At 47.7% G+C, this 27987-nt stretch overlaps 1 protein-coding gene across 2 annotated transcripts in view; it reads left to right on the top strand.

Moving 5' to 3' along the window:
• TENM4 (teneurin transmembrane protein 4) overlaps nucleotides 1-27987 on the top strand; it is a 2614938-nt gene that overhangs the window by 2552697 nt on the left and 34254 nt on the right. For both annotated transcript variants that reach the window (XM_064492755.1, XM_031460439.2), the window contains 7 exons: nucleotides 1500-1767; nucleotides 4182-4325; nucleotides 6976-7225; nucleotides 9365-9385; nucleotides 16252-16484; nucleotides 20447-20601; nucleotides 25984-26861. In XM_064492755.1, coding sequence (XP_064348825.1) covers nucleotides 1500-1767; nucleotides 4182-4325; nucleotides 6976-7225; nucleotides 9365-9385; nucleotides 16252-16484; nucleotides 20447-20601; nucleotides 25984-26861 — 1949 coding nt within the window. The remainder of the gene's footprint in view (nucleotides 1-1499; nucleotides 1768-4181; nucleotides 4326-6975; nucleotides 7226-9364; nucleotides 9386-16251; nucleotides 16485-20446; nucleotides 20602-25983; nucleotides 26862-27987) is intronic.

Genomic DNA, 27987 nt, shown 5'->3' with positions numbered 1-27987 from the left:
GGCCCTGGTTCAGCTCCAGCACATTTTCCCAGGAGTGGGACTTAGGAACAAATGAGGTTAAAGGTCCCCCTCTCTCTACAGTGCTCCCTGGTCTGGGTGTCTACAAGCCCAACTGGGTCACAAACCTTGCTTATGACCATATTCATGAAATACATGGAAACAAACTCTCGGGTCTTCCTATTCCTGTCATTAGCTAGCCTTTGCAAATACAGGGTTGCGTGCATGTTAAAGAGTATGTTAAGGAAAGTAAGTATCTGTGAGAGTGTCAGGATGGCTCTCGAGCCCTGCTTTGCCTAGAACTTATAAGCTGAGATTTATGAAAATGGCTTTGATACGGGCCCAATCCCTAAAATTTTGTGTGTTCAGGAGAATGGGGGGCGGGAGTGGAGTTCACAGCCACCTATGACATGGACAGAGAGGAAAAGGCTTTCTTTGTGAAGGCCCAGCTCCCCTGTGAACATGAGAGTAGAATAATCGTCGTCCTTTTAATGGATACGTTAGCCTCAATTGATTTAATGTCCCCTTCTTGAAACAGAGCCCAGAGCATCAAGCTGATGAAAGTTCTCCGCTTTGTTGCCATGTGCCTGGGCATCTTGGCATTAATTTAAACTTGCCATCTTGAAGCTGAGTCTGTTGCACCAGGAGACAAAGTGCTGCCTCCCCCAGCGCTCCACTCCCGGAGCCCAGCATTGGAGCCCGCAGACTCCTGATCTGTCCTCTTTCTGTGGGTGAGCCGGGGTGTGAGCCGCAGGTCCTCGGCCACCTGTGCTCCCAAACCCTGCGTCATGGTTTGGTCAACGTCTCGTAGCCTCTGTTTACCTTCCTGAAACAGATCGTGCTTTAGGAAAGTTGTGAGGGAGAAGCAGTCCTTCTTGCTGAGGCAGCCGCCCACACTAGTCCGAGGGGAAGGTCCTGCTTCACAGTGCCCCCTGCTTCCCGCACCGCCACCAGCAGCAGCACTGCTGCTTAACGTTTGCGCTGTACCCGCTATGCACTGGGCACTTTATATAAGTGGCCTTACTTTATCGTCACACACTAGTCCAGTGAGGAAACTGAGATCAGAGGTTCCACGAGTTTTCTGGGATGCCAGCTAGTGCAGGAGGGGCGGTGGCATTATGACAAGTATTTTACACACATTGTCTTACCGGGTTCCTCTCAGTAATGCAGTGAAATGAGCATCATCATCCCTGCTGAAAGGAGGGGGAGCCTGAGGCTCAAGGAGGCAGGGAAGCACCACGTGAGAGCTGGCCCCGGAATCCAGGCCTTCGGAGTCTTATTTTTCTCCCAGTTCCTTCCTCCCTTCTCTTCCTTCTCTCCCTCCACCTCTTGCTCCTCTTCACACTCGGCTTCCCCCTCTTCTTTCTTCTTCCTCTCCTGGTTCCTGCTCCTCCTCCTCTGCCTCTTGAACACGCAGAGTACCTGCGTACGTGGGGCTGTGGCCACCTTCCCTCTACCAGGGATTGATTCCATGCCCGTCACCTGCTGTGCTCTGTCTCTAGGCTTTGCAGGAGGAAATCGCCATCTCCGGCTGCAAGATGAGGCTGAGCTACCTGAGCAGCCGCACCCCTGGCTACAAATCTGTCCTGAGGATCAGCCTCACCCACCCCACCATCCCCTTCAACCTCATGAAGGTCCACCTCATGGTGGCGGTTGAGGGCCGCCTCTTCAGGAAGTGGTTTGCTGCAGCCCCAGACCTGTCCTATTATTTCATCTGGGACAAGACAGATGTCTACAACCAGAAGGTGTTTGGGCTCTCAGAAGCCTTCGGTAAGCCTCCCAGCCGCGGGACTCAATGCCACCCCCAGAGACAATAAGGCAGGGGTGGGACGGGGCTTTTTTCCCACTTCCTTTGTTTCTTCTTCCTCCCTTTCTCTTCTCAGAAATACCTAAGGTCTAGTTGGCCCTCAAGACCTTTCAGTAACTATCCATGACCTAAAAGAATGTATGCAAAGACCTCCATGTGGAAAACTTGACCATTATAAAAAGGGGTTGCAACACCAAAAAGGCCTTTGAAGAGCACTTGGTGGTATGTGATGGGCTGGAGGAGGCTGGTGCCACAGACGTAGAGCCACGTGGACACGGCCCTGCCCCTGCCGCACCCCCGTGCCCCACTCCCTGGTCATCAGGCCTGAACTCACACATAAAAAGATGGGAGTCTGGAGCTTCTGGGTTTCTTCAGATTTATTGAGGTGCAGGAGCTAAGGTTCTTTCCTCATCAGACAGCCTTTTTGGACTCTTTACCTCCTTGCCGATCAGAGAGTCTCTTGGCTGATGTGATTGCCGTCTCTTTTCAAGGTGAAGCAGAAGGTGACTGCAGCCTCACCTGGAGTCCCAGCCCCGTCAGACCTTGGGCTTCCAGGGCCTGACTGCGCTCATCTCAGCTTCGGGATTAGAGCCGGCTCCCAGGAAGGGTTCAGAGCTGGCCTGTGAGCAGCCCTAACCCCTGCAGAGCTAATCCTGCAAGCACTTAGAGTAACAGCCCAGGAAATCCCTTCTCATCTTGAACCTTACTCCAGTTTCATTCCATTTCTAGATTCAGCAAAGGCAGACAGAGAAAGCAGAGAAGTAGTAATGAAAGAAGAAAGGGAGGGAGGAAGGGAGAGGGGGATGAAAGGAAGGGAAGGAGGCAGGCAGACAGGCAATAAGAGAATGTCCGTCCACGGAGCACTTGCTTTGGGCAGTGTGCTCCCTGCATATTGGTATCTCGTTTAATCCTCACAGCCACCCTGTGAGTCAGAAATTGTCCTCAAATTCTGCATGAGGAAGCTGAGGCCCAGAGCGGTGAAGTGATTTCCCAAGGATGCACAGGGAAGGAACTGAGCTGGATTTACGCCTGATCTCCCCTGTAGTTTTGCATCCCCCTCCTACCTGACAAGGACACATTGGGAGCAAAAATGCCATCCCTCACTGTTCACGGTCCCTTCTGTGAACCAAACTTCTTCTATGGTCTCTTCAAAAACAGTGAAGCCTTACAACCTCTTCAGATGAAATGAGCACACTTAGTGCCCAGAGCCAGTTAAAATGGGAAGTGTCTTTACAGGGACTGAGGTTTACTTTCCTGAAATGACAGGGGACCAGTAGGAGGCATAGTGGCTGCTTGAAGGGCTCAAGGTCACAGGGAAGAGGTCACAGGGACATCTGCCAGCCTCATTCCCTCCTGCCATAGATGGCCAGCAATCTTTTATGGCACCTAAAGGAAACTTTAAGGGGCTGCCAATTGTTAATTCATATCTTGAGCATGTTGTAGAATATTACCCCGTGGAAATGGTCTGCATAGAAAGATACTTGGAAGAAATGGCATTCCCGTCTCTGCCAGTTCCCTTCCATACAGCAGTCATAGGGCTTTTCACAAACCCAGCCTCAGGGTGCCTGCCATGGTGAGTCTGCATCTCAGTGACCCTCTGAGGAGGCCTAGATTTGTGAAATAAAAGTGAAACCAGGGATTTTCAAGTTTTGAGGCCACAAAGCCACTTCCAGTTTTCAAAGTACCCTAACTGAGCTCCTTTTCTATGTATGGATGTTTTTCCTTTATTAAAGTTATATCATGTTCATTAATAAAAATGTGATAAATGAACAAAACAATAGAAATAAAGTCATACGTATTCCTATAAATAAATATAACTACTTAATAACATTAACATTTATTTTCTTTTTTCATGTATATTTTTTAACTAAGAATAATACTGTACATAACCAGTCTTTTCAACTCAGCATTACCCCACAAGCACTTACCATGTCACCCCATGATCTTCATAACCATAATTTCCAGTAGCTGCATTCCTGGAGTGGATACATTTGGTTTGTTCAACCTCTTACCCCTTTTGGACCTTTAGATTACTTTCAACTTTCCACTATTACTACTAATGCTACAGTGAAGACTTTAGTGCCTGAAGTATTTTCTGTACTAAAGTTATTTCCCTGGAATTGATTCTCCCAGGTCCTTCTCAAAGTATTCAGAGCATTTGTTTAACATTTCCCAGTAATAAACGATAGCTCTTCAAAAAAAAAAGATGTTAGACTTGGCCTCTCTGTGTATGTGTTGCACATAGATCTGGTTCCCACTTCGAAATCTGGTCCTTCTTCCTTTTCTACAGAAGACAAGCGGGGGCCTTGCTTGCAGATCTAAGGCCAAAGAAGAGGCTTTGCTTACCCGTGCATTTTCTGCCTTTTGTTTTCTACAGTTTCCGTGGGTTACGAGTATGAATCTTGCCCAGATCTGATCCTGTGGGAAAAAAGAACAGCAGTGCTGCAGGGCTATGAAATCGATGCTTCTAAGCTGGGAGGATGGAGCTTGGACAAACATCACGCCCTCAACATCCAAAGTGGTGAGTGGACTTTCAGGAGCCAGGCGACGGGTGTGGCCCATGTCCCATATGCTTTGTGCCCTGCCAGACAGAAAACACACACTTCCAGTTACACAGGCTCATGTGTGATCAGTTGGTCAGAAAGACTAATCACAAATATTCCTTGGGTACCTGCTCTGTGCTTGTCACTGCCAGGCACTGGGGATGCAGAAATGAAAGCCCTCAAGGGTTTACACTCTGGGCAGAGACCAGCACTTCCCAGGTGACTTCCATGCTGTGCCACGGACAGTGCTGTCACTGAGGGAAGCTGGGGACACCATGAGGACGTGGAAGAGGAGCACATGACTCAGCGTCTTGCTTCAGCAAGGTGTCTCTTTGGAGAGAACCTCCGAACTGAGTCTCAAAGGGTCTGTAGGATTAGCCCTGTATATCAAGTAGGGAGAACATTCTTGGCAGAGGGCACAGCATGTGCCAAAGCACTGAAGCCTGAAAGAAGAGTAATTGGAGAGAGGGTTCAGTGTGGTTTGAGCAGAGGGTGAAATGAAGGGAATAACAGAAGCCTGAGCTGGGGGCTTGAGCAGCTGGGGCTCCAGGTAAGAAGATTAGGACTTTTCAACTCCATCCAGAGGCAAATGTCAAGCCTCTGGAAGGTTTAAAGCATGCGAGTGACACATCAGATCAGAATTTTAGATAGCTCCCTCTGACTGTGTTCTGGGATGGGATGAGTAAAAATGGTCGTAATATCAGATTGCTCCTGCCTAATCTGTAGCTGCAGTGAATGCCTATCAAAGCCACTGCATGGTTTGTTTGCGGGGCAAGGAATTGACAAACTAATTCTAAAATGTATGAGAGAATAAAGATTTGTAAATAGCTAAGGCAGTGTTTAAAGTAAGAACAACAACAACAAAAAGGCACTTGCCAGATGGTAAGCTATCTTAGACGAACCATAATACCTAAAACTGTGGGCTGCCACAGAAACAGATAAAGAGATTCCATGGGGTAGAACAGGGAGTCCAGAAACTGACCTGTGAGTAGTAGTTAGGACTAGGGCTGGCCAGGATTGTCAGAAAAGGCAAAATAGCAGAACTGCAAACAAGTTAAAAGTTTGTTTCTCACTTCCCTGAGAGGCTGGAAGTAGGTGATCTAGGGCTGATTTAGACCTCTGCAAGGTTGCTCTACTCAGGACTTCATCCCCAGGGTCATTGGCCCAAAGTGACTGCTTCAGCTCCAGCCTTCACATCTACTTTCTAGCCTGCAAAAGGGAGGAAAAGCCCTTCCACTCTAAGGACACCTCCCAGCAGCTGCCTACACCACTTCCACTTCCATGCCACTAGACAGAATTTAGCCCCCTGCCAAGTGCAGCTGCACACGAAGCTGGGGGTTGTAGTCCCAGACGGTCATGTATGGAAAAACTAAAAATCATGGACTCTGTAACTACAGAAGAAGGACAGGGTTTAGGATGGATTTCCATGGATAACTACAGGCTTCTGTCACATACCATGTGTACATTACGAACCTGGTATATAATAGAGGTAGCATCACATATCAGTGGAGGGTGGCTAGGTGTTTTGGAAATTGGTATTGAGAGAAATTGGCTCAATCTGTGGAAAACAACAAAATTAAATTCACACTATATACAAAATAAGTAAAAATCTAAATTTGAAAGATAATACTTTAAAGTTAATAGAAGAAAATTACAGAATATCTTTATGATCTCAGAGAAGCATTTCCTAAAACCTAAAAATGCACAAACATTAGAGTAGAAAAATGATTAGGCTTCATAAAAATGAGAGGGGTCTGTTCAATAAAGGACAAAGCTAATAGATGACAGCCTGGGAGAAGATTCTTGTGACCATAAAACACAAAAGTCATTCAAGCTTCAATATGGAAAGGATGAGGCCTGAGGCAGGGAGCAGGCTGCAGCCTCCTAATTGGAGATAAAGGATGATCTGGGCCTGAAAAGAGGCATTATAGATATGAGACATAGCTCACATGTCATAGAGGCCAACCCCATCATATTGCTGGTGGGGAAACTGAGGCCCAGGGGCAGTTAAAGCAGTGAAGAGACCCATGCAAGATCGGCATCGCCCATTAGTCCCAAAATCAATGAAAAACTCATGTCTCCTAACTCTACCTTGATGAGAAGAGACTGAGTTTCCCTTGTGCATTTCTCTGAACATTTTTTGGCATCCACTGTGTGTCAGGTTCTGTGCTAGGCACTGGGGATGCAGAAGAGAAAAGGCCGTCTCCACATGTGAAATTGTCTCACTCTAAAGAGAGAAATCTAAGTGCAGTGAAGAGTCCTGTGCTGTGACAGGGACCTGGACTTGGTACTGTTTGAGAGGCAGTGGAGCTGACTGCTTCAGGGCCTAGACTCAGGAGCACTTTTCCTGTCATCTGTGTGAAGTCAGGGGTCCCCTGTTAATTCAGGGGGGATAATGGCATCTGTTCTACAGAGCTGTTGTGGGAATTCAGCCAGCAAAGCAGTGTGGCCTATCCAGGACAGCCTGTGTTTCATAATAGGGTGAGGCAGCCTTGGGAGACAGGTCTGGAAATGGCAGGCAGAGATCTGGCAAGATTCCTTGCAAAATCAAGGTGACCCTGGCGTCGGCCCCAGGGGAGGGCCACCTCCTGCTCCGATGGTGATTCTGTTCTTCTGCCCTCGTCCCAGGCATCCTGCACAAAGGGAACGGGGAGAACCAGTTTGTGTCTCAGCAGCCACCTGTCATCGGGAGCATCATGGGCAACGGGCGCCGCAGAAGCATCTCCTGCCCCAGCTGCAATGGCCTTGCCGACGGCAACAAGCTTCTGGCCCCCGTGGCCCTCGCGTGCGGCTCCGACGGGAGCCTCTATGTGGGCGATTTCAACTACATCCGCCGGATCTTCCCATCTGGGAACGTCACCAACATCCTCGAGTTGAGGTATGTAAGGGGGGCCCGCCTCGCATTACTAATATGCCCCTTTGCCACCCAGTGGGCCCAGAGAAGGGGACAGGACGGGGCCTCGCCTGCCACTTCCCAGAGGCTAACCTGCAGCTGGGGGCTCTGGGGAAGCGGCGCTGCTCTCCACGGGGCACTGCAGTGAGGACATAGCACCCCTGGGACAGGGAGACATCCTTGGCGTCCAGATGATGCAGAAGGCTGCCAGCAACCAAGAACTAGACTCCTTGGAAGCCCTTACGTCCTTCTTTCTGTTTCCTAGCACCAAGCTGATTAGAACTAGTCATATGAGTTTTGTGAATAAGGACAAGGGAGGCATCACACACTAGGTCCCTATGCCAGTGTTACAAATCAGGCCCTGTAACTTAACACGCGTAAGAGTTAGGAGCAGTTCTCTGCAGCTGCCCAATACGGGATCAGGCCCACAGGTCGGCATCAGGCAGCGCCTCTCTGCTCCTAAGGTGCAGGGATGCAGCAGAGCCAGCCAAGTCAGCCTTTGCTTTTTCCCCATCCTGACCGTGAGGGATGGAGCACAGCCACACCCACAGCTTGGGGAAGGGCCTGGTGTGTTGCGTATCTCTACACCTGTCTAAACCAGACCTTTTTAGACCCACAGTGCTGTCATAGCTTGGGTAACAGAGAAGCTGTGGTTAGAGATGGGGAGCCCCACTCTCCCTTTCGGAAGTTGCACCAAGTTGTTTTAGGGAATTATTTTAGGGAATAGAACCTGCCCACCTCTTGGGCTTGGGTCAAGGACAGACCCCTGAGCTGGAAAGCCTTCCTCCACAGTGGCCAGTGGAAAAGGAACTTTTGCGAGGCCCCTTCTGTTTGCCGAGTGTAAGAGTTCTGTGAAATATTTATTAACTATTGCCGTTGACAAACAAGATAAAGGAGACTCAGGGAATTTAAAGAACCTGCACAAGGTCCAGCTTCTAGAATGGCAGGCCCAAACCCAGAGGCCACCCACAGCTCTGCCTCGCCAAAGAACTGTCGCCCGGCCCGATGACAGCCACTTTGGCTGAATGCCATGTTCAGTTATTCCCTGGAGGGAGGTACCCGCTGAGCATCTCCCTCTGCAGCGCATGTGGGAGGAGAGGAAGCCTCGCTGGCTGACCACAGCCATCACGGCCCTCAGGCCGAGAGTATTCATATCAGCCAAACACACAGGGACAAATGAAGGAGAAGAAAATCAGATGTCAGGCTGAATGAGAACCAGGCCACTGATGGGATAATCTCTGCCTTTTTTTTTTTCTGTTATGAGTTTGGCCAGCGTAGACATCTGCCAAGAAAGAGGGAACCCTTGAGTGTGTTTGCTTCCGTCATTTGCTCATATTATCTTTCCATCTCCTGTGCTGTGATGGAAAGAGCTGTGGACTAGGGGGTCCTTGGCAAAGAAACTAAAGCTATACCACTCTGAGCAAGACATGTACCCTCTCTGGCCCTGCATTTTCACATCTTTCAAAAAGAGGTCCCATTTTCCCCATCTCCCTCCCCCAGCTGCAGGGAGATTGTGGAAGACAGTGGGTGAGGAAGGAAGGAGTAACTTAAATTTGGAAAGAAAAATAAATTTGTATATATTATCATCTTGATATATTTTCTTCTTCCAACCTTCTTTCTCAGGCCTGTTTCTCTGCATCACCCCCCACCTTCTAACCCGAGCTTATCTCCAATTCTGTATTATATCATGAGGAGGATTGTGGTGGGCTGCGCAGGTTTGCGTAGCTCTCTGTAGGGCAGCGTGCACACAGAGATGTAGCAGTAAGCGTGTGTATCTCTGGGAATGTGTCGCTGTACAGGGGAGGGAGTCAGCTGTTCCAACCTCTGTCTTAGCCCTGGTGAGAGCAGCAGCCTGTGTCAACCTCATCTTCTTCCCCTGAAGTCAGCAATGTTGATGCAGGTGAAACCGTGCCTCTTCTGTGATATGTAGCCGCTTATAAGTGAGCTCACTGACAAGTAATATCCAATATGAAATATATCAGTGTCAGAGCTGCTAAGTCTTTATTTATTATAGTATTGTGCTGTACCATTGCTGTCAAGTTTTCAGGCTGCTAATAATGCTTCTAACCCTGCTGCTAACACTTCATTCTTTCTTCTATTCCCTGCTCTCCTGTCTTCTGTCAGAAATAAAGATTTCAGACATAGGTAAGCCAACCAGTGGAGAATTTCCTGTCTCTCCTCTGCCTTGTTGCATGTTGTATGGTAAGCTGCATGTGTCAGTTTCAGCTCGCTCGATGGCAAACGAGTCCTGCGTGATTGGAACTGGTTCGGGGTGATCAGCTATGATGAGAGAAAGTCATTAATAACGGTGGGGGTGGGTGGTGAGAGCCTGAACTCCTTTCATCTCTAGCAAGGTGCAGCAATTACATTGGTAGTTTGTGGACATGACAGACTGAGTAATAGGGGGAAATTTTAACCTTGGCATAGTAATTTGAACACCCCAGTCTGCTTATCCTTAGAGTGAGTAAGGATTATCCTAACCTTGTTGAGTGACTTGGAGTGTCAACAATGGGAAGTCCTGAGAACATCTTCATCAGGCAAAAAATCTGGGAGAAGACAGGTTTCAGATTTGTACCCCTGTGGGCATTACAGGAACCTCGACTTTGGTGGCTGGGATGCTAGGGGACCCCATCAGTGCATCTGTCGGCAAGGACAGAATAGGGTATTCATGATACATCCAATTTACAGATGAGAAAACTGAGGCTCCCCAATTGTATGACCTTGAAAAATTTTCCTTCATCTCTCTGAGCTTTAGTTTCTAAAACTTGAGGTTAATAAAGTCTCCCTTGGAGGTTGCTATAAGGGTTACAGAGGACTTTGTGTCTAGCACTGTGCCAGGCACAGGGAGGAGCTTCAGAAATAGTGGTAATAGTAATAATAATAAATCATTACTATTATTATCATCATCATAACAATTAGATGATGGTGATAATGATGATGATGTCTCCATCTTTCCCAAAAAGAATTCAGTTCCCTTACAACCAAAGACACATGTATTAAAGTAAACTAAACAGAATTTGGAAACAAAAGAAAAAAGGAGGAAACGCATACATGTGATTACACATCACATTAGACTCTGAGCTTCCTGGGATCCAGAATAACAGGGAGACAATTGTTTTCATGGTTTACATTATCAAAAATGGGGAACTATCCCCATTTCTCAGAGGAGGGATATTTTTTCTCAAAACTGAAATTGGAAAGAGGTTTTCAGTGAGCTTTGTGTGGGTGATATGGAACTATGAACTGATATGTGTCTTCACGCTCAGTTTTATAGAAAACACAGAAGTACATTTCATGTGAGGATCTTGGATGAAAATCTAGCCTTTCACATTAAAACTCCAGTCAGTGGTGGTAACTACCCAGGACACAGCCGGGATACGGAGGGACCTAGCTGGGAAGAGTCAGGAGCCAGGGTGCTTGTCCAGCTTTGCTGTGCATTCATCATGTGGCCTTGGGCTGGTCACCTTGCTTTTCTGGCTTCCAGTTGCATCATCTGTAAATTGAGAGAGTTGTGGTTCTGGTACCTTTTGTTTTTGATGGTTAGCAATCTTTTGATGTGCGCATGGTATGACTTCAGAGCTGCCTCCCTGCCCTCTCTCAATTCATTGTTTTCTCAGGTGCTCAAACTATTTAGAAAGTGAGCCGAAGTGGAAGGGAAAAGTGGAATTTCCTTCTGCCATCCAGTTTTCAAAGACAATCAGGAGGGAGAAGCCTTGGGCTCCAGCTCTGATTTTAATTGGCTGCTGGATATTGGCAAATCCTTTCCTCTCTCAAGAGCCTTAGTGTCCTTATCAGTAAATCCCAGAAGTGGATAAAGAAATTCTCAAATTTCGTTGTTTGTCCATTAGCATTTACTGTTCAGCTGTTCCGAGGAATAGCATTTGACTCCAGGCCAGTGCCCTTACCCTGTGTGTGTGTCCCCCAGGGCAGACTCATCTCTTTCTTTGGCCTTTACAGCCTCAGTGCATCCCACCATGCTGGGCGTGCTCAGCACAGAGACTCCCAGTCCTTTGGGCATCTTCCTCCCTGGATCCCTTCAGGGAACAAGGATCCTCACCTCTTCCCAGACATCTCCCCTAGGGTCGTGGAGGGATGTTTGAAGCCTGCTGTTCAGAAGTACATTTGCACTCAAATCTCCATCAGACTCAGCTACACAGACTGTTTTAACTCTAAGAGCCCTTAATTGCCTCAGAAAGTAGGCTAGGCAGACAGTATTAAGTGTGACATACTCGTCTTTTCCATTGTGCAGTCACATAAAAATTCTGGAGGTTTCTTAAAGTGACCAGCTACCATTAATTGGGCATTTTTATTTTTCAGTGGAACAGGCACTAAGCTTGCAGATTTACGTTCTTCATACAAGTTTGTCCTCAAAGTAGCCCTTTGAAGTAGATGTGATTATCCCTATTTCTCATATAATAAAAACTGAGGCCCAGGGTAAGGAAGTAATTTGCCCAAGGTCATGTACCAAGTGGGTGGCAGAGCTGGCATCTGAAGCCCCATTTGTGTGGTTCCAATGCTCAAGCTCTTCCTGCTCCTTCCAAGAACCAGTGAATCAAGTTCTGCCCGGGCTGCCGCATGATGTAGTCAAAGGATGCTCCTTTGCACAAGGCAGATCTTATTGTGGGACAGAGGGATTGTTCTCCCTCAGAAGCAGAGAATAGATTACCTTCCATCCCAAAAGACGCCTAGGCTCACAGCTCCTACTAGGACATTCCCTACCTTGCCCAGAAAGAGGGCAGAGTGGGGCTTCACTGCAGGTTAGTCACTTCAGGATCAATACCCTTATATATAGCCTCTAAGATTCTGCGTAGCTTCCAGAAGTACCAGGGTTATACTTAAGGAAGTGGAAAAGAACATGGATCCTCAGGCACTTCTGCACAGACTCTGGAAATAGAGCTGTGACCCTATCTGGCCCAACCCTGCTCAATATACTGGGGATCAGAATTGGATCAGACATGGTTCCGGTCAACAGAACCAGGCCTGGGGTCTCAGCCATAGGCCAGCTCCCAGCTTGTGCATGTCTGGTTTGCAGAGAATTCTAAGTAAGGCCTTGCTCTTCGAAGTGCAGATAAGCAATGCTGGCATCCTCTGAGGATTTGTTAGAAAGGCAGACGCTCGGGCCACACCCAGAACTGCTGGACTGAAATCTTCATTTTAACATGATCCATATGCACATTAAAGTTTGAAAAGCACTGCTCTAAAGCCCTGGTTTCTGAGTCGAGCCGTGCCTTAGAATCACCCAGAGAAATCTTAAAGGGACAGATGCCCAGGCCCTTCAGGCATGATGGGTGGGGCTTTAAAAAAAAAAAAAAAAAAAGCTTTCCAGGTGAATCTGACGCATAGCCACATTGAGAACCATCACTCTCAGATCCTTAGCAGTGGGTGTTTCCATCCGTAACCCCGGGGTCACTGACGCACTGATTCGTACAGTCAGCAGGCCTTTCTGGAGCCCTAACTCTGCAGCTGAGCACCGGCTACTTGAAGCCGGGCCCTGCCTTTGAGGAGTCCGAGTTTTCCTTGAGGAGACAGACAGCAAAGCAGAAGAGGGTCTTAAAGGTGCTAGAGATACTGAAAGTGTCGGGTCTAGTGGGGCCGTAACAAAGGAAGTGGCCAGTGGGACGAAGCAGGGGCCCAGGAATCTAGGGATGTATTCCAGGTGAGGTGACGCTGGGGCTGAACCTTGGGAGCTGGGCAGGTGCGCCCCGTGAGGGGGGCGGTGGTGCTCTCTAGGCCCTGAGAAGTGCTGTGGGGAAGAAGAAAACCCAGACTTTGGAGTCAGGCAGATGGGAGTTGAATATCTGTCCTGCCACTTAGCAGTTTCTGGCTCTGCTCCAGTCGCTTCCCCTCTTTCATCTCAGGCTTCTGAAAAAGAAAAATGTTTTTTTAAAAAAGCACCTAGCTCTATGGTAGTTGTGATGAAAATGAGGTTGTACATATAAAATGCTATCTCAGTGTCTGGGATGAAGAGGCACCCGGAAGTGGTAGCGGATGCTCTGTACCAGCGGCAGGCCTCCCCGGAGCTCTGCTCCACAGACTGGTGGGGCCGCTCCTGGGAGAGGTCCAGGTGCTGCTCCCAGTGCAGGGGCATGAGGAGGAAGTGAGATGAAGACTGTCCAGGAGCTCTGCCAACTGGAAAGGGCTGTTGAGCATGTAATTTCATTTGATCCTAATGACAAGCCTGTGAGCAAAGCAGAGCAGGGACTTCATTGTTTGACAGCTGAGGGGCCTACCTCTTGAACGATTTAGGTGACTTGCCCAAATTAGAACCCACATCTTCTAAGTTCAAAGCTTAGGTCTGACCACTCCCTCCCCACCAGACTTCAAATTTGTTCTTGGGCACAAAAGACAGGGCCACAGCTCTTATGGACTCTCTAGGACAGTCCTGCCAGTGCCACTCTCTTCTGGAATTTACCAGTCTGAGAAATGTCACAGAGGTGGCACTTCTCTGGGGCAGTGCAGGAAGACATGAGCCAGAAACTCAGGGGGCTAATCTAAGTGGACAGCGCCCCCACCATACTCCCTCAAAAACCCATTTTCTGCCAGGGTGGATAGCATCCATTTATCATGAGTGATACTCAAAGAAATGAAATTATCACCCCCACCTCGCAGCTGTCATCAGAAGGCAGAAAGATCAAGGCTGCCCTGGCATCACAGAGAGGGATCCGAGGTCCCCGCATTTTGTTTAGCCAGAATCAGTGTCATCCAGGAAGATTAAATCTCTGTTGCATCGCAGGGTAAGTCACAGGGGATGTTTCAAGATAAACAGGACATCTCTCTTGTTACCACCACCCCCAAAAGAGAGGTGAAAGAACAGCTAAGTAATTGGATTGCAAATACTGTTGAAGCAAACTAAAAATGGAGATGGAATCCACTTAAAGTGAGCAGCTGCTGTGGGCTAGAAGACACCAAGCTGAACATTGGAAACACAGAAATGAACAAAACCCCATCTCTTCTCTTCAAGTATTGACAGGATCTGGGAGACAGACACATGAATAAACAGGTGCAGCATTATGCTGAGTGTCCTGTAACCAGACAGGAGCCAAAATGAATCTCAGGTCACAGAGAAGAAAGGTCGGGGGGTGGGGGGATGTTTTGCCAGAAAAGTTAGCATTTGGGCTGGTAACCTGAGGAATGAGTAGCCGGTCAGCAGGCAGAGAAGGGAAGGGTGCAGGATATTCCCCAGTGCGGCAGCAGCAGGGACAGAGGCATGAAGGCATATCTGAGGGACAAGTTGTCAGTGTGTCTCTGAGGAGAAGACAGAGCAGCAGCCGAGCATGAAGGGCCCTGTGTGCTGCTAGGCTGGGGAGCATGAATCATCCTGTAGGAAATGGGGGAGAGAGGTTTCCTGAAAGGGGAAACCTTGCAGTGATGTGTTGGTATTTGGGTTGGATCAGGAAAGAAGGGCTTGGGGAGGACCCAGGCTGCAGACAAAGATCCCCCCCTTTTTGGAGGAGGAGGTAATGGGACAGTAGCATCAGGGCTAGAGAGACCGGACAGTTGGAGAAGATCATGATGTCTTGGACAAATTAGGGGGAGAAAACAGGAAGGAAAGTCTTGGGTCTGGAGGCCTGGCCCTGTGAGAAGCGGTGAGTCCCCAGGACACTGCCCAAAGCAAGGGATGGTTATGATGAGGAACCATCAGGGCCAAGTTAAGCCCTTCAGAGAACTTGACGTTGAAGATCACAGTGCCCAGTCTTCATGTGTTATTCAAAAGACACTAATCTGTAAAATAAAATTTTGGTTTTTGAAAGGATCCAAAATATACATGCCTGATGAAATGCAAAATAGCTTCTTTTTAAATATTTCTGATCCTCTTACTTGCACCTTGCAGGGGTGTACAGCGGTCTTACCACTACTTAGTCTGTACCCTGAATCCCCCAGCACAGCATGTGTCCCACTGTCCAGTGAAAATGGCCAGTGCCAGGCCATCCAGCCTGAACAGAGGGAGATTCATTTGAATCAGAAGACTTTCCAGAGGCTACCAATATTGAGATGCAGTTTGAGGGCCTGGGGGTGATCAGTCCAAGGGCAGGAACTGATAATTAGCTTCCCAGGAGTTTTGAGTCCAACTCCAGTAGAGCCTAGACTTGGAAAGAACTGTCAGTACCATGTGATAGCGAAAGTCAGGCTTAATAAGTGATACCAACTGTGTAGTCCTCTCCAAATGCAAAAACACATGTGATGACTAGCAATTAAAAATAATAATTATGATTATTGAGTCCCTACTTTGTACCATGCACTATGCCAAATATTTTTCATATGTGATTTTATGTAATTTTCCCAATACACCAGCGAGGTAGCTGTTAACATCCTCACCTTGCAGATGAAGAAAACTTGAGGCCCAGGAGGCCGGGTAACTTGCCCAAGTTTCAGAACCAGGAAATGACAAGGCTAGACGTGGAACCCAGACCAGTCTGACCCCAAAGACTGCACATCTTTCCTGCCCTGTGCCTAGAGGTGGTGCCTCGTCTCCATAATCCCTCTGTGTCGTCCTGGTCTAGCTTCACTTTCCTCTGTCAGCATAGCCTCGCCTTGCTTTGCAGCCTTTTTCCAGAAGCAGAACTATCACCACTACTGCTCCTCTGTTTTGTTTATTTTTCCTTGGGTGTTGCTGCAAATTACAGACTAGTCCTGCAATTCATTTATATCTGGCTGCAGGAGGGAGACTCCTGGGCTCCTGATAAGCATAACATGAGTGTCAGCAGACGGCAGTGCTGACGCTGGCTGGAGTCAGATCTGGCCGGAGCCTGCGCGCTCAGCCCCGACGTGGAGGTGGGGCTGCTGTGAAAGCTCTGTGGGAGAGGGCTTGTGTGTCGAACTCTTGAGGTGGTTTTGGTTTGTTTTGTTATGAAGTGTTTTTTAAAGTCATATCCTTTCATGTTTCTGGCCTGGATCATCCTAAATAGGGACATTGTCCCCATAACATTTTTGCTTGGACTCAAGTTGTACATCTCTGGCTGCCTGTTAGGACAGAAGAAAATATTCACCAACGGGCGTTCCTTGTTTTCCAGCCACAGTCCCGCGCATAAATACTACCTGACCACAGACCCCATGAGTGGGGCCGTCTTCCTCTCTGACACCAACAGCCGGCGGGTCTTCAAGATCAAGTCCACTGTGGTGGTGACGGACCTTGTCAAGAACTCCGAGGTGGTAGCAGGGACAGGTGACCAGTGTCTCCCCTTTGATGATACTCGCTGCGGGGATGGTGGGAAGGCCACAGAAGCCACACTTACCAACCCCAGGGGTAAGGCCTTGCTTTTAAAACACTCTCAGTAACATTTATTAGGGCATTTCCATTTCCAAAAGGACATCTATGTTTATCATTGCAAAAAATGTTGGAACATACAGAGGAAAGTTAAAATTGTCGTAATTCCATCTGCCAGAAATAGTCCCAGTTAACATTTCCTATCTTTCCTCCTGCTCTTTTTTTCTAGGTGTTTGTATGTATATAAAGCTCACCAAAAACAAACAAAATGAAATCACAGTAAACCAGCTGTTTCAGTAACCTACTTTTCTTCCTAAGTGATGTATCATGAATATTTATTTCTCCATGTCATTAGAGTCTTCTGTGCACTCGCTTTTAGTGGACATATAGAATTCCATCAAATGGTTGTCCCATTATTTATTTATCAATCCCCTCCTGTTGGATATGTATGCTACCTCTCAAGTTACTGTTTGATAAAGCCACGGCAGGGTGTCATCTTCACACATGATCATGGGCTGCAGATGGGTAAACTCTAAGTTTCAGTTTTGAATCCTTCAAAAAGCTGGACTTCTTCATACCCACAATCACTTTCCATTCACTTATTCAGCAAGTTTTTACTGGGTATACAGTGTACTGTGGTTGCATAGACAAGTTCACTGTAGCAGAAAAATAAGACATGAATGCGAATCACTCAGATGAGAGAGGAGGGGAAGTGCTCTCTGAGATGTAAGAAGAAAGAACTGTGGGGGGGGGGGTCCAAAGCCAAGGGGAGCCCCTGTGCCCAGGAGACTTGGAAGGCTTTTTGGAGGAGAAGTCTTCATTGTCAGCATCATCCATCAGCGAGTGTTTACAGACCCTAAAGCCAATAACCTATGGTGTCTAAGCTTCAGTCGATTAAACAAGAGTAATATCTTCTATGTCTACCTCCTAGTATTGTTCTGAGGGTCAAAATTAATATATTTCATATGATGGCCTATAAAAATGTTATGAATGATAGTATTTTTAGATAGTGCCAGATTTCAGGGCTTGGTTTCAAATGAAAATGAAGTCGGGCAGTCCTATGTTTAAATTCAGACATTACCACCTAATAGCTAGCTGTGTGACTTTGGGTGAGCTGCTTAACCTCTCTGAGACCCATTTTCCTCCTCTATGAAATAGAAATATACTGCACAGTTATAATACAGATTAAATATTATCAGGAGTGTAAATGCTTGCTTAGTATATTGGTACCAGGGTACCAGGCACATGATTAACATCCCATAAATTGTAATTACTATTATAATTGTTAAATTGGATGTACATCATATCACGTCATATGAAGTATCATATTATATCACATCATATGTGTCTTCCACATACCCGAAGTGGTCAACTGGTAACTCTGTGGGGTAAATTTTCTGACATCTATGGTTAATCTCCCTCCTAATTATGATTTTCTAATACCGAGGGAGTAGCCTGGAGTGGAAAGAACACTGGGCTTGCACTTAGGGACCCTGCGTTATAGTTTTGCTTGGCCACTCCCAGCTCTGTGACCCCCCCATCGAGCCTCAGTTTTCCCATTGGTAAATGTGTAGATTGGGCTAAGTGGTCCCTGAGAGCCCTTTTGGTTGCAACAGTCTTTTCTCTTAGAATTGAAACATTTTTTCCTGAGAAGTTTTACTCTCCAGGTCTTTCTCAGCTGCTCTACACACGTGTTCTCCACCCTCCCCTTACACACACACACACACACGCACACGCACACGCACAGATGTGGTGACAATGAAATTGCCCCAAAGCCTGTAATTAACCCAGAGAGAAATGACAAGGGTGCCATGATACGCAGGCCCTGTGCAGCAGGGAGGAGGAAAGATGTCCACCTATTTAGCACAACAAAAGGCGAGAGAATGAAGTAATTAATCAGGGGACAGATCACTTCTGTGCAGCCAACTTCTGTAAACTAGGAACCTGATTGTTCGTGGCGCACTCATCAGTCCTAGCAGGTGGAAGAGAAAGGCAGAGCATAGCCAAACAGACAAGAAAACTGGCTCTGTACTTAAAGAATGCAGTTAATTTACATTCTAGGCAGGGACAGAAGAAAGGCCTTCCCCCACCTTGAGGCTGCCAGGTGCTCCCTGTGAAATCACTTTCCAGCCCTGAACAGCCTAAGGAGGGAGCAGGAGGAACACAGCTCCAGAGGGTCTTCATCACTCAGAGGCCCAACCTGCTGAGGGTCATAGACACGTGGGCCCTGAGAGCACGGACCATGAAACCCACAAAGCGGGTTTCACATTCTCATAATTGTAAGTCGTGAATAATTGTTGAGGGCTACCTATTCCAGGTCAGATGTTATTACCCACATTTAACCATGAAGAAACTGAGACTTGGAAGGGAAGTGACTCCTCCAAGGTTATACAGCTGGAAAGCTTTATGCTTCGTGTCTCCACCTCTTTGAGGTTTTTCTGACCCATTCTTTCAGTTCCTTCCCCTGAGAAAGCTGCACAGGATAAAACTAACCAGTCTCCTTTATTTCACCACGAACCCTCCTGGGCTTCTGTCCCTCCCTGAGTACTGGTTCATTCCCACGCCTCCCCATCTAGGCCATGTGCTCCTCGGGGGCATCTCCTGTCTGTCTCTCAGCCCCAGGACCCCTGAGCAGTTAAGACTTTGGTAGGGGTATGTCTAACTCTCGTGATTCCAGGCTTGGGGTGTCGGTGTCAACTATGAGCATTTTTAAAGCATGCCTTGGTCCTAGTCCCAGCCACCCTGTGATCTGGTATTTCCGGGAGTGAAACCAAGCAAGTAGAGGTCAAAAAAGTCTTTAGGTGATTCTGATACACATCACTGGTTAAGAAGTACTGATTTACTAGAGTGGTTCTCCAACTGATTTGTACCATTACCATCCAAGGTGCTTGTCAAAAATACAAATAGGGCTAAATTAGGAGTTTCGGATTAGCAGATGCAAACTGCTATATATAAAATAGATAAACAACAGGGTCCTACTGTATAGCACAGGGAACTATATGTATTCAATATCTTGTAATAGCCTATAGTGAAAAATAATATGAAGAAGAATATATGTTTGTATAACTAAATCACTACGCTGTACACCAGAAACTTAACACAACATTGTAAATCAACTATACGTCAATAAAACATACAGATAGATGCTCAAGCTCCACTTGAGATTTTCTTGAATGAGGTACCTGGCAGGGGTGCATTTTAGCAAGCTCCCTGGTAATTCACACACACATACAGGTATTTCTTTATACAGGAGTGAGTAACACAGTTCTAGAACAACCCCTTCATATCATAGCTGGGAAAACAAATGCAGGGACTTCCAGGGATTTGCCCAAGGTCACACAGTTGGTCAGGGAGGAGATCAACAGGTGGGACAGTCTAGCAAATGCAAGAAATGATGTGGAATAATGATTCTGACTCCTCCCTTCAATGTGCCTTTTTGAGAAATTAAATTCATCAATATTCCCTGCCCCAATCCAAAGGATTCTTTTTCAGGCTCTATACTTCTGAAATAACCAATGAAACTAAAATAGTAATAGACTAGAAAAATGTGAAGGATGATTGTTTTGGAAGAAAAGAAAAATTCTTACCAAAAAGGGGTTTTGATTAGTATAATTACAGGTCTTCAGAAGTAGGTTCATTTAAATAATCCACAGTTTTGACACCGAAAATGTTCTTCCTTACCACTACCTCTACTGCCTAACAAACTCCCAGAAGTTGTGAGTCCAGCCTTAATGGATGGCTAACATGATAGGTGAAAATCTCCAGAGGCAGTCAGGTGGAAGAACCAGAGCCCTGGAGAAGCTGAAGACCTGGGTTCTAATCCTGGCTTTGAAAAAAAAAAATCACCCCAAGCCTCTGGGCAGCTCTCTTCTCGCCTTCAGAAAGGGAATGAATCAGTTGTGGGGGAGATCTACTCAAATCACGGTGAGGGGTGTGCACTGTCAACCCGCAAGTGTTGGTGAGCGTGTGGGTTGTTACCACCTCTTGCTTCTCCTCCCCAGGCATCACAGTGGACAAATCCGGGCTGATTTACTTCGTGGATGGCACCATGATCAGACGTATTGATCAGAATGGGGTCATCTCCACCCTGCTGGGCTCCAATGACCTCACCTCGGCCCGGCCCCTCAGCTGTGATTCCGTCATGGATATTTCCCAGGTAAGGAGACAGCTTTGTCAGCTGGAGCCCTGAGTCTGCACATGTGTCCTCCCACTGGCCCCCGCCAGCCAGCTGGCTGCTCATCATTGTGCCGCCCAAGGCCTGTGAGAGCACACTCTTGGTGAAGAGTACTAAGGACACACAGATGAGCAGGGCACGGCACGATGCTCTGGGAGTTCACCGTCAGGGGTACACATGGGTGACAGAGGGAAGCTCGGGGGACAGTGAAGAGATTTGCCCAAGGAAGCCTCAGAGGCAGCAGAGCCTCACACGGTGTGAGTTTAAATCCATCGCCTCCTGAATTCCTTCTTTGGAAACACAGATGCTTGTACATTGTCTGCTCTCTTTCTAGCCTGTAAGCCACATGGGGACAGGCTAGAAGGAACCTTTTGTCCATCTTTTCCTCTACTATAACCAGGGTGCACAATCAGTACTTGTTGATTGATTAGTTGATTGACTGTTGATTGAATCCCAGCTTTGCCACTCACTCGCTGTGTAAGTTTAGACAAGTTGCTGAGGTCCCTTGGACCTCACTTTTCATGTCTGTAAAATGGGTCTCATAGACATTGGCCTGGCAGGATTGCCTTGAGAATACGTGGAGTGATTCATGTAGGGCTTCTAGAACTGCTTGGCACTCTGGAAGTGATCAATAAACAGAAATTCTAGTCCTACTTTCACAAAGGAGGTGACATTTGTGCCACATTTTGAAGGTTGAATAGGAGTTTGTTGGAAGAAAGGAGACATTTCATGCAAAGGGAATCGCGTATGCAAAGGTACAAAGATGTTAATGGCCCTGGAACATTCAAGGAACACTGGAAAATTGAACACTGAGCATAGGGTTCTTGAAAGGAAGTAGCAGGAGTCAAAACTAGAGGTGTGCTTTGGAGCCAGTTAAAGGAGAATTTAACTCACCATACAAGAGTTTGGACCTTAGCAGGGGGGCACCAGGAGCCCAGTGTAGACCTGAGAGATATCTTTAGTTTGTCCTGCAGTGACTTGACAAGTGATGTGTTCTTTATCACTAGGTCCTTTGGCAAGGCTTGGGCAATGCTGAATCTGTGAGCATCCATCTTGCCAACATTAGCAAAACCAAGGAAATAAGGAGGCTTGAATTATGTTAAATTGCCAGTTGGTGTCAGCAGGGGGCACACGTAGCTTTTTAAGCCCCCTCGCTTCTAAGGGAGCCGGGATACACAGGCCTTGTCACCGACTGCAGACCCTGTGCTCGGCAGGCAGCAGAAGCTGGGAGGCCTCTCTGGTCATGCCTGCCTCTGCTGCCGATGTGTGTCACAGAGCCCCTTCCCTAGAGCCCCTTCCCCAGAGCCCCCGGATGCTGCCAGCAGCCCGGCGCCCGTGTCCCTTTCCTATCAGATGCTAAGGTGGTTTCCCTCCTCACCAGCTGATATGATCGTTATGAGCCAGCATGGAATCTGTCCTCTGCCTCTCGACTTTCCAATTTGGCAGACTTCCCCTTATTGGCTTCAGAGTTTCCCTCTCCAGTCTGTGAGCAAGCTCGATGTATCCATCAGGGAGCTGCCAGGGCCTGAGGGCGTGTGTCCACGGGTTTTCAGTTCTCAAAATGGGACCTCCACCAGCCAGCACAGGGTGCCAAAATGTTTCAGTCCACACATTGGAAAATTGTTTAACTTTAGCCAGAGGTCCTGCCAAGCAGCCAGATCAAAGGCTTGGAAGACAATTGGCATAGAGTGGAAGTGGGAGAAACCCACACTTAGATTCAGAAATCCTGGATCCAGGACTGAAATCTCTCTGCCCCTGGTCCTCAGCACCCTGGTCTGAATCTAAGCATGGGATTCTTTTTACCGAACTCCCCAACACAGGCGTGTACTTCTATATACACATATGGGAAGGGGGCCCAGACTTTATTCTCAGAGCCTCCTCTGTCACAAACACGCAGCTGCTGTACTGTGCCGTGGGGCGCAGGGAGGTAAGCCAGAGAGGTGAGAACACAGCTCAGAGGCAAGCATGCAAAGGGGAGGACCAAGGAGCTTAGCTTGGACCAGTCCCTCTGGAAGGAGATGAAGATGAGGGGAACTAGAAAGAGGTGTAGAGTTGAGACAGAACAAAAGATGTTACAACCTGTTCAAAACAAGGGATTAGTTCTCAACTCTGCAGCCTGCGGCCACCACAGACACAAAGTATAACTCTGTCATTAGGGTCCAGAATGATTTCCTGAGAACTTATATGCCGGGCACTGTTAGAAATGGGGCTACAGAGATGGGTACCACTTCACTTTTCTTATTTAGCTGTCACCGGAATCCCTCAAGATCAGTGTTATCTACTCCCTTGCATAGATAGGGAAACTGAGGCGTGGTGACAGAAAGTGTGGTTACAAATGCAGAGCCCCGTGCTAGGTTCCATCAGGTGGAGCAAATGCAACTTTTCATGAAATCATGTATACAAATTCCCTAGCACAGTGTCTGGGAATGATAGGCAGTAAATATTCATTCTCTTTATAATTTAAAAAGAATTTCCTTATACCTTGTCTCACTTGATCGTCACAACTGCTCTTATGTAATACTGATTACCACCTTCTACATATGGGGGAAGAAGTTCAAAGTGTTCATGTAACTTGAGGAAGATCACACCTGTAGTTGTCGGGGGACTAAGCTAGGAACGGAGGTGTCCTGGCCCCACATCCCTCTCTCTGTGCCTTTCACCAGTCAGTCATTGACTCATCCATTTGACAGTCCATTTTTGCAAATAACTCTGCAACAAGGCAGTCAGCTGAGAGTGCTTTCATAAAGGGCCGGAATGCTCGGGAGGACGGGGCGAGGGAGCTCCATTCCTTCTCGGGGCTGTAGAACATGGCAACTGGAGAGACCTCAGAAATTAGTCTCTTCCCTCCCTTGCGGTGATGGGAAATGAAGCCTCAGCACCAATAGCACTAACAGGGACGTAAAGTCAAAGAAGCTTAGGTACTTGGTCCAGAACCGTCACACAGGCACTGGGACTCCAAGGGCACTGCTCCTCCTTTCCCAGGGGCCCGTGTGCCTGTGGGCAGGCGAGAGAGCAGAAGGACGCTTGCTCTTCTCTCCTCCCCACTTCCTCTCCTTCTCCCTCCCTGCCCTACTCCCCCCTCCCCACCTTCAGGGAGCCATCTTTTCATCATAATGACAGGCAGAAAGGTCTCGGTAAGCATGTCCCCAAGGTGCCACAGGACCAGAGGGCATAAAATATTTAGCAGCCAGTGTTGACAAGAAGCGGGCTTTAGGAAATTGAAAATTCCCCTGTCACTTTAGAGTAAACTGTGTTCTTGATGCAGCCAAAGGCTGCTGTGATGCTGTGCTCCAGAGAGCACCGGGAAGTGTGAAGGAGGCAGTGCTGGCCCAGGGCACTGGCGGCCTCAGGCTCCCTGCTCCGTGGGGCGTGGGGCGGAGGCACCCAGGCTGGGGGTGAGGGAACAAACAGACTGTAGGAAGCAGGGCCTCGGAGAAATGCGACAGGACTGCTCCCTCCTGAAGGGGCAGGTGCAGGTGACCAGATCTCCTGTGTATATGATTCTCCAAGGTTTCTTTTTACATGAGTAAACTACCATGTGAACGTTGCAGAAAATATAAAAAGTTAAAAATTGCAAAGAAGAAAGTTAAAATGATCTCTAATCCTGATGCAGTGAACATTTTGGTGTCTCTCCCTCAAGCTTTTAATCTCCCTTCTTTCCATAATCTATTTTATTTTCCCCAATTGGGATCACTCTGTAAACTGTTTTTTCCACTTAATACATAGCAAACATTTTCTCATGTCATTAAACATCCATCTGTAACATCACTTTTAACCGCTACACAGAGTATTTTAACTTACAGATGAACGAAATGTACTATAATTGATCTAGCCAATTCTCTCTCATCAGACATCTGGGTTGGTTCCAGTTTTCACCATTATTAAAAATGGCTGTGCTAAGCACCTCTGTACCCTGTGGTGTACAAGAGTAAATTTCTGGAAGAGAAATTGCTTGTCCAAAGGCATACACTTGTTTAAATAAGCCCCAAATTGGCCTGAAGATCAAAGGTTTGTAGGGGGCTCAGGAACCTAAGGCGATGAGTCTGTAGGGGTGGGGTAGATAAGTCAGCTGGAGGCAGCAGCTGTCAGCCCACGTGCATTGTGACTTGGCTTCCTGGGGAACACAGTTAAAGGCTTCCCTAGTGCCAGCAACCCAACAACCCAGCCTCCACATCCACTGAGGCAAAACACAGAGCATCCTTGCCTCAGACCTGCCAGCTGCAGTCCCCCGCATGCCCACCTGAAGGCTCCCTGTGATCCCTGCCAGCCTCCCAGCCTGGCTCAGAGGAGGCTCAGACATGGGACCCAGGTCCCCTGAACCTCCGTACCCATCGCCAGCATGGTTCATCCCTTCCAGGTGGACCTGTCCTCTGAGGTACTGGAAACCATTATCTGCTTTCACCAACTTCAGTGTGCACGGGTGCCACCCAGGGATTTGTTTAAATGCATCTTCTGACTCGGTAGGTTTGGGGTAAAGCCTGCCATTCTGCATTTCTGACCAGCTCTTAGGTGATGCCAACACTGCCCATCTGATGACCACACTGGAAGGAGAAATGTCCAGTTACGATTCCCAACCCCACATTAGAATCACCCGGGAAGCTTTCGTGCCTCTGCCCAAGCCCCACACCCAGGCATCTGATATCATTGATCAGAGGTGGAATTTGACCACCAGTACTCTCTTAAATCACCCCAGGTAATTTGAACGGGTGTCCAGATTTGAGAATCACAGGTCTGGAACTATGTCAGACAGGGGCAGGATTGTTTCATCTTTACATCCCCAGCACCTAGTCACGTGTTAATCCATGAACTTAAAGAACTGAGAAATCATCTTCAGGCTTATATCAGCAGTTCAGGAAGGGTCTTTCTTAAGCCTCTGAACAACTCCTACTTCAGCCTCCAGACTCCATCTGCCTTCCCCTCCCCTCTCCAGGCCATTAGCTGCCCTTATCTGAATACCTGCAAGGGGTTGGACTCTGCACCATTGTCATTCCTACTTTACAGACGTGAATATTGAGGCTCAGAAAGGCAAATAATTTGCCCAAGGCCACAAGTGGGGGAGTAGGATCTGAACCCAGGCCTGTCTGACTCGAGTCTTTCCTCTTGCCTGCTTTTTGTTTGCTTATTTGTGATCCCCTTCTCCATGTTTTGTCAATCTAATGTAGACCGTCTGATGCCTCAGTGGTGGTTCTTCCATGATTTCTGTCTGAGCAGGGACCGCATCCATGGTTGATGACAGGCTGCTGTGAGGATTCGGCCAGACTGCCTGTGCAGGCACCTGGGGCACTGTTACGGGCTGGGCGGGGTGTGGGATCATCAGTGGTGGCACCTTGCCAGGCATTTGAGTGTCCGTGTCTCCATCATCAGGTTCGCCTGGAGTGGCCCACAGACTTAGCCATCAACCCGATGGACAATTCCCTCTATGTCCTGGACAACAACGTGGTCCTGCAGATCTCTGAAAACCACCAGGTGCGCATTGTCGCCGGGAGACCCATGCACTGCCAGGTCCCTGGCATCGACCACTTCCTGCTGAGCAAGGTGGCTGTCCACGCAACCCTGGAGTCGGCCACGGCCTTGGCCGTCTCTCACAACGGGGTCCTGTATATCGCTGAGACAGACGAGAAGAAGATCAACCGCATCAGGCAGGTCACCACCAACGGAGAGATCTCGCTAGTTGCCGGGGCCCCCAGTGGCTGTGACTGTAAAAATGATGCCAACTGTGACTGTTTCTCTGGAGATGATGGTTATGCTAAGGATGCAAAGCTGAATACCCCGTCTTCCTTGGCTGTGTGTGCTGACGGGGAGCTGTACGTGGCCGACCTTGGGAATATCCGAATTCGGTTTATCAGGAAGAACAAGCCTTTCCTCAATACCCAGAACATGTATGAGCTGTCCTCACCCATCGACCAGGAGCTCTACCTGTTTGATACCAGTGGCAAGCATCTGTACACCCAGAGCCTACCCACAGGAGATTTCCTGTACAACTTTACCTACACTGGGGATGGCGACATCACGCTCATCACAGACAACAACGGCAACATGGTAAATGTCCGCAGAGACTCTACTGGGATGCCCCTCTGGCTGGTGGTCCCAGATGGTCAGGTGTACTGGGTGACCATGGGCACCAACAGTGCACTCAAGAGTGTGACCACACAAGGACACGAGTTGGCCATGATGACATACCATGGCAATTCTGGTCTTCTGGCAACCAAAAGCAATGAAAATGGATGGACAACATTTTATGAGTAAGTATCAAGACAAGGCCGTCTGATGGGTTGTTTCATGGGAGTATTGCAGGATTAGAGGTGAGCTGATGACGTGTTAATTTGTGGATATATTTTATTTTAATTCACTTGAGATGCAAACTATCACCTGTTATAGGTTCTGCATGTTAATAACCCGGACTATTACTCCAGGGAAGGAATACGGTGCAGTGAAAAGTCATGAGCTTTGGAGTCAGAGGGGTTGGGCTTGAACCCCAGCGTTACTGTAGACTTAACCTCTGTAGGCCTCAGTTTCCTCCTCTATAAGATGGAAATAGTGGATACCTGCCCACCATACTATAGGCAGGTGATGGAGGTAAAAAGTAAAAACACTTGGTAAAGTGTTAGCATCTTCATATGACCACTGTCCAGAAATGTGGCAATGGGAGATGGAACAGTTCCATGTGGAAGAACTGTCCGCAGAATCGAAGCCCACATCTTGAAGGTTCCAAAATTTTCTTTCACTTTTACCATTTTGGATGGAATTTATGAAGTGCATTACATGCCTCCCTTCTCAAACACATTATAAAGATATATTGAAACCTTCTATTTCATGAGTCAAGGTCATTAATGAGGAGCAACAACAATGCACTTAATGCTGCAGGGTGAAGGTAGCTTCCAGGGAGCGAGGAAATGAGGCCACAGAACCCTACATCCCGGCCCAAAGTGATTCTAAACTATCCTTTCATTAGTTCCTGTGTCTAATCCATAGTTTTGCCGCCTCCTCCCTCAGCGTGGCGCTATCTGGCCAGTGTGTGTTTCAGCCGTGCTGGCCCGCTCAGGTAGTTCACTTGCCTGCTCTTCGTCCCTGGTAGGGCTTCTTAAGTGGTGTGGTCAGAGAACCAGATATTCAGCTTATTCTAATCCTTGCCAAAGTTAAATTGTGTATCCGAGGTGTCCCTCTATGAGATGTTTTAATGAATGGACTTCGTGATATCTCTTTTTCTACTTAGATATTTTTAGCTTCTTTTTGAGGTCTCAGCCATGTTCCAGACAATGGAAACTGTCAAATATGTTACTATTAGATAAGTCCGTGGGAGATGGGGTAGGAGCTAACCTTGTTGTGCGTCATTGACAGGCTCGGAACTGAGTTACTGCATTCAGTCCT

Source organism: Camelus dromedarius, chromosome 12, assembly GCF_036321535.1.
Source record: "Camelus dromedarius isolate mCamDro1 chromosome 12, mCamDro1.pat, whole genome shotgun sequence".
NCBI classification, from domain to species: domain Eukaryota; kingdom Metazoa; phylum Chordata; class Mammalia; order Artiodactyla; family Camelidae; genus Camelus; species Camelus dromedarius.
This window is presented reverse-complemented; position numbering and strand designations above follow the sequence as displayed.